A 6,373-nucleotide genomic window follows, 5' to 3' on the forward strand; every position below is an offset into this window, starting at 1 on the left:
CTCAACCGTTCCCGCCTAAACTCTCTTGATCTTCAGGCGCCTTATTGCCGACTCCTGGTGTACCAAGTGTCCTTATTTCTTTGGCTTATACGTGATTTAGATCGGCATGTCTCTATTTTGGCCTCAACAACCGTATTTCTTTTTGTAATTTTTTTATTATTCATAAGTCAAAAAAATAGAATAAGGTGTGAATTTGAATACGATGATTCAATCACGGTGTTTAACTTAAAATTGTCAATGAGATACTCACGTAATAATAAGAGGATCAATATACAAATATAAATTTATTAGTGCCATTTATAAAAAATAATTTTTGCTTGGGTTAAATGTCAAAAAAGTTCTAAGAAATTATTGTCTCCCCATGAAGGGGTGTTGCTTTGGAAGGTTCAACTTTCATTTAACCAGCCACGTCTGTCTCGAGAAGTTTCCGAGCGAGAGTAGATCCAGAAACTTCTGTACCAACCCCCGCCGACTAATACTCTCCAGAAACGCCGAGGAGCAAACGGGTAGAGAGAGAAAGCTATATATATATAGAGAGAGAGAGAGAGAGAAAGAGCGAGAGAGAGAGAGAGGGAAAAGGACAGACAATAGAGAAAGAGGAGATGGCGGCGTCGGCGGAGGGAGAGGGTGCGAAGGCGAAGGCGAAGAGGTCGATGGTGGCGATCGACGAGAGTGAGTGCAGCAATTACGCCCTCAGGTGGGCTCTCAGCAACCTCCGCGAAGCCGTCTCCTCTTCCCCTCTCGTCATCTTCAACGCCCAGCCCTTCGCCACTGCCGGCTACATGACCGCCGCAGCCTACGGCGCACCTCGTAAGCACGCAATACATAAACCGACTACTGTTACTCTTCTCTTCTTCAAATTAAACTAACATCCGTCTAATTAATAATCTATTCTAATTTTATACGATGCATGAACCCTGATTTCTTTTCTTTTTTCTTTTTTTCCTTCCATTTTTCTTTCTTTCTTTTTTCATTTTTCTTTTACATTTTATTTTATTTTTTAATATTATATATTTTAGCCCATTAAATCTAATAATAATATTTTATTTTAGTCAATTATATTTAGTAATAATTTTTTTAATTAATAGGATATTGTGTGTGTGTGTGTGTCTATATATATATATATATATATAATTTGTGAGCGAAGGAGCGAGCGCTCGGGAGAGGAGAGGAGAGGAGAGGAAGGGGTTGNTTTTTTTTTTTTTTTATTGATACAAAATTAATTTTTTCTGTCTCCCACGGATAATTTCGTCAACATAGATGAGATACCCACGGATAGAATTAGAATCTTAGATGCCTCTATGAAGATTCCGAGACAGGAACCAATGTTTATATTGATGCAAGATAATAAGATATAAAGAGTATTAGTAAGAGATATAAAGGATTCCAATGAAGTAAAAGAAGTAATTATTGATATGGAAACGGAAATAGATTCCTTTATACAAAAGTAAAAAGATTTTTACATTGAGAACGAAGATTTGGGTAATGAGAAAAAAGATTTCATTTATAAACCAGTATACTCTTTAAACAGTACCGATGTCTAAATGATTTCCAATAAAATTTGAACCGAAGATGTGTGTAATATGTACGAAGATATATTGTTACAAATGTAAATGTAGATTGTAAAAATAGACCTATAGGAAATGTAATATATGTACCGTCTCATAGTTTAAGTGTAAGGATGAAGGGTTAATACTAATGTTAGACATAAGTAATTTCATTTTAATTGTTTCAAATTTACTAAATTACTTAGTTTGGATTGATTTAATACGAGTAAACTATAAAGGCAATATTCTAGTGAAAGAAGTAGACTACTTCTTAGAAGAAATAGTATTCAAAGATATTATCTTATATAACTAAGACACAGCCTATATATAAATAGATGTCGATTATTCACAAAAACTCAAAGAAGGTGATGATTCCGTAAAGATAAAGAAGATAAAACAGAAAATCTTGTACACAAAACGTTTTACAAGACACGACGGTGTTCATTTCGTCACATTAAATAAAAATATATAGGATAGGGGGATTTAATTTAACTTATTAATATAAAAGATAAAATGAGTTAAATTAAGTTAATGACTTAAGTTAATGACTTAAGTTAATAACTTAAGTTAATGAGTTAAATTAACTCATTTTATGTTACATTTTTTTCTTTTTTTCTTTTTCAAACCTCGCTTGGCCAGGCCCCGAAAGTATACTCCATAATTATAATAATAAAATAAAATATATATATATATATATTTTAAAATTAAACTTTTTTTTCTTTATAAATTAAACTTTTTAATTTTTTAGTTACCCTCTGTCTTTTCCCTTTTAAAAAAAATAAACTTTTTAATTTACTATTTCTTTACAAATATTTTCTCCTCTTTCTTGTAAAAATACATATTAGGTTAGTAATAAAAGTTTACCCTTTTAATTTTACCTTGTAAATTTAGCTCCTTCCATATCCTCTTTCCTCTATATTTCAATTTTAACCATAGATCTTTCTGTCTTTATTTTTCTTTAAATATCCAAGTTTAAAAAAAAAAATTTATAAGCCGCTGTAAGGACTGAGATTTTGCAGTGTAGCTAAACTCTGTTGACGATGTTTTTGTGTGTAATTTAATTACAAAAGCACTCGTCAAGTTTTGGGAGAAATCGAGTTAAAACGGAGATTCTACGCGATTTCCAAGTTCTACTTAAAGTGAATAGTAACTTGGTTTTCCGGAGAGCTCAATGCGTAAAGCTGGCTTCTGGCTCGTATCGGACTCCGTTCATAGCGGTCCAATAGCTCGTTTCGACCGGTTCAGCTGTTCTGGAACTAGTGGCGCTGACGGATTTTGAGTTTGATGCACGGATTTCGAGAAAATCCAAAAATACATGTTTTATATGTAATTGTGCGTAGTTCTTCTATTGGAGAGTTGGAACGGTTCTTGTCGCGAATCCGCGACCGATCGAGATGAACCAAAATGGTAGCTTTGTTGTCTCCATGGTGCTGATCGCACTGGTGTAATCCGTTCGCAAATCTGACGGACGGATCTGCGGAGATCGCACGTTGATCGAGAAGAGGTCGGTGTAGGAAAAACGGTAATTTCGCAAAAGTCGCGACATTTTATGTACCGTTTTGCGTGAGATCGCACGTGGAAGGGTGTTCTCGCGTTTCACACGCGCTGTGAGGGACTCAGTATCAAATACTGAAGTTTGAGAGGCTTTTCCGCAATTTGCACCTTATATATATATTATATCTAGGGTTTTGCAATGGAAACTCTAACCCTAGACCATAGCCGCACCCCAGCCACTCCATCTACCTCCCCTGCCCTTGCTGCGCCACCCCCGGCCGTCGCCGACTGAGCCCCGGCCGGCCAACCGCTGCCGCAGCCACCACATTCCTCTCTCTCCATCTCTCTCTCCATCTCTATCTCTTTTTCTCGAGTTGGGGGCAAGCCCGAGGTTGCTCTTCTCTCTGCCGCTTCCCCTAGAGTCCAAGTGTCCCTCCCAGCCGGTCGCCGCCGCCTGCCGCCGTCGCTGAGCGCGGCAGCCGCGTCGTTGCCACCCTGCAACCGGCTTGGCCGAGCTCAGGCCGAGCTTGGTTGCATCAGCTGCCCGCGCCCCGCTACCGCCTGAGATCGCTCCCGCCGCCGTCCCCGGGGTCTCGGCAACCTTCCCCGCCGGTCACCGCCGCCGCTGTGGGCCGCCGCCGCCGCCTCGGCCATCCGCAGCCGCCCCAGACCCGCTCGGGCCAAGGCAAGCACACGACTCCTTCCCGGCGCCGCCGCCGCTCGGGGCCGCACCCGAGGTACCTCTCCGGCCTCCTGCAACCATCCTTCGCCGTCCCGGAGCTCCTCGGCCGCCGCTGTGGCCGCCATTGCCCGTGGAACCCGAGGCTTTGCACGTGCGGGCTGAGCTTGCTTCCCCGACGCCGCCGTCGCTCCCCGCCGCCAACTGAGGTGAGCATCGTGTTCCTCACCTCCCCCGCAGCCATCCCTGGCCGTCGCGCGCGCCGCCGTGCCGCCGGAAGCCGGCCGGAGCGAGCTTGCTTCGGCCAAGCCCGAAATAGGGCTTAGTTTGGATGGTTTACTGTTCCGAGCAACCCGAGCCTCCCCGATCTCTGCGGAAGGGAGCACGATGATTGTAGCAAATTTCTGATCATCGTGCTCACCTTAGTTTCTGTTGGGGAGACTCCGTTCCTCTGTTTCGGCGGTGTCGACCCTGTCGAGCCTTTTTGGCTGCTGTTTTGGGTTTGCGCACACTTATCCGGAGATTCGAGACTGTTCCGATGCCTCCGGAGGTGAGCACGGTGATCGTTGGTCAGTTCTGATCACAGTACTCACCTTACTTTGGATCAGAGGATGTCGTATCGGCCTNGTGTGCGATTCCTCGAATTGTTGCTCCAAAAATCCAACCTTGTCTTTATACGATTTGATCGTTGATTCCGCTTCATCAAGTTTCTCTTGGAGGATCGAATTATTCTTCCAAATCGATTCCTTTTCCTCCTCGAGAGCACTATTCATGGTCTTCAAATTTTTGTTTTCCTCTTCAAGTTCAAGTAGACGCTTCCTCAATTTCTTATTGTGCTTCGCCATCTTTTTGGATTCGACAAGGAGTTGATGATAAGCTTCCACTAAATCCTCGGCGTTTGATTCCTCCTCGCTTTCGCCATTGACGCCTCAACTTCTTATTGAGCTTGGTCATCTTTTTCGAATCAATAAGAAGTTGGTTGTATGCTTCCGCTATATCCTCGTTGTTTGATTCCTCTTCGCTTTCACCGATATCGCTCGAAGTACTTTGCACGGAAGGAGAAATACTAGAATTAGAAACAATTGAGGATAAGCACATAACATTAGACGAAGGCAAAGAATTATTAGCAAGTAAAGCAATATGATCATCCTTTTCTTCGTCACTTGAAGATGATTCACTCGAAGTAGAATCATCCCAAGTTTTTGCTTGCAAAGCCTTTTGTCTATAAGTCTTGTTAGAAGGACAATCCATCGCAATGTGACCGTAGCCTTTACATTTGTAGCATTGGATTTTCCCTTCAAATTTATCTTTTTCTTTCGAAGACTTTACAAATTTCTTATCCTTAGATTTAGAAGATGAAGATGATTTAGAAAAAGATTGTTGCTTAGACGATGAAGCCTTCTCCAATTTATTCTTGTTTCGGAAGTTCTGACGAAATTTTTTCGTTAGGAGCGCTAATTGATGTTCAAAATCGGCAAGCGAAACATCTCCGTCGGAATCCGAGTCGTCGTCTTCTTTCTTTGTCGATTTGAGTGCAACCCCTGTACTTTTAGAAGAAGACTTGGAAAAAGATAGGTTAGTAGGAAAAGTCATCTCATATGTTTGTAAAGCGCCTACTAATTCCTCTACTTTCATCTCGTCCGGATGCTTTACCGTTTCAATCGCGGCAACCTTTGCCCGAAAACGTTCCGGAAGAGTCCGAAGAATTTTTCTAACAACTTTAGCATCCGGGATTTTCTCTCCCAAGTTCGCACAAGTATTAACAACATCTTGAAGTCGCGTATAGTACTCGGTAAAGGTCTCGTTTTAATCCATAGAAATTGAATCAAACTTGCTTGTTAGCATTTGTAATTTTTGGACCTTTACTAAGCTCGTTCCTTCATGCGTAACTTGTAGAGTATTCCAAATCTCTTTGGCGGTATTACACGCCAAAACGCGAGTGAACTCCGTTTGTGACAATGCATTAAATAAAGCATTTATGCCCTTGCCATTAAACGAAGATGACTCGTTTTCGTCTTTCGTCCACTTGTTCCGCAGTTTAGGAACGGTAGCATTATCGACGACTTCACTAGAATGCTTCCAACCGAATTTGATAGCTTGCCACACCCGCTCATCGATTGCGATTAGAAAAGCTCTCATGCGAACTTTCCTATAGGCATAATTCGTGCCATCGAAGAGTGGTGGTCGATTAATGTTACCGCCTTCGGCCATTAGATAACAATTTATTTAGATCCCGCTCTGATAAAAATTGTAAGTTTTGGGGTTCCCAAGGATCTATCTAGATTGTATTAAACACCTAGAGGGGTGTGAATAGGTGTAACGGCCAAAAATCACAAATCTCAATGCGATAAAAGTAAATGCGGAAAATAAAAATCACACCAAGATTTACGTAGGAAAACTCCAACTTGGAGTTAAAAACCCACGGGACCAACACGCGAAAAAATAATTCACTAAGAGAAAAGATTACAAGGTGATTATCGACTTTACGGACTCGACCTCTCTTAACCTTCTATGAATCTCGCGCAATCCTCTGGGTTGTCCACGCCTTCAAGTTCGAATTCACGAATGCCACGTTCCGAATTCACGAAACGACACCATTCCGAATTCACGAAGCCTCGATCACGCTGAATCCACGACGCCCACTCGAATTCAC

General features: G+C 41.8%; 1 protein-coding gene across 1 annotated transcript in view; it reads left to right on the forward strand.

The window, feature by feature from the left end:
- LOC109717468 (universal stress protein A-like protein) overlaps nt 559-6,373 on the forward strand; it is a 54,608-nt gene continuing 48,793 nt past the window's right edge. Inside the window, exon 1 of the mRNA XM_020243279.1 lies at nt 559-810. Within this exon, the coding sequence (XP_020098868.1) occupies nt 603-810 (208 nt within the window). The 5' untranslated portion in view covers nt 559-602. The remainder of the gene's footprint in view (nt 811-6,373) is intronic.

The sequence above is a fragment of the Ananas comosus genome, linkage group 11 (genome assembly GCF_001540865.1).
Source record: "Ananas comosus cultivar F153 linkage group 11, ASM154086v1, whole genome shotgun sequence".
Classification (NCBI taxonomy): domain Eukaryota; kingdom Viridiplantae; phylum Streptophyta; class Magnoliopsida; order Poales; family Bromeliaceae; genus Ananas; species Ananas comosus.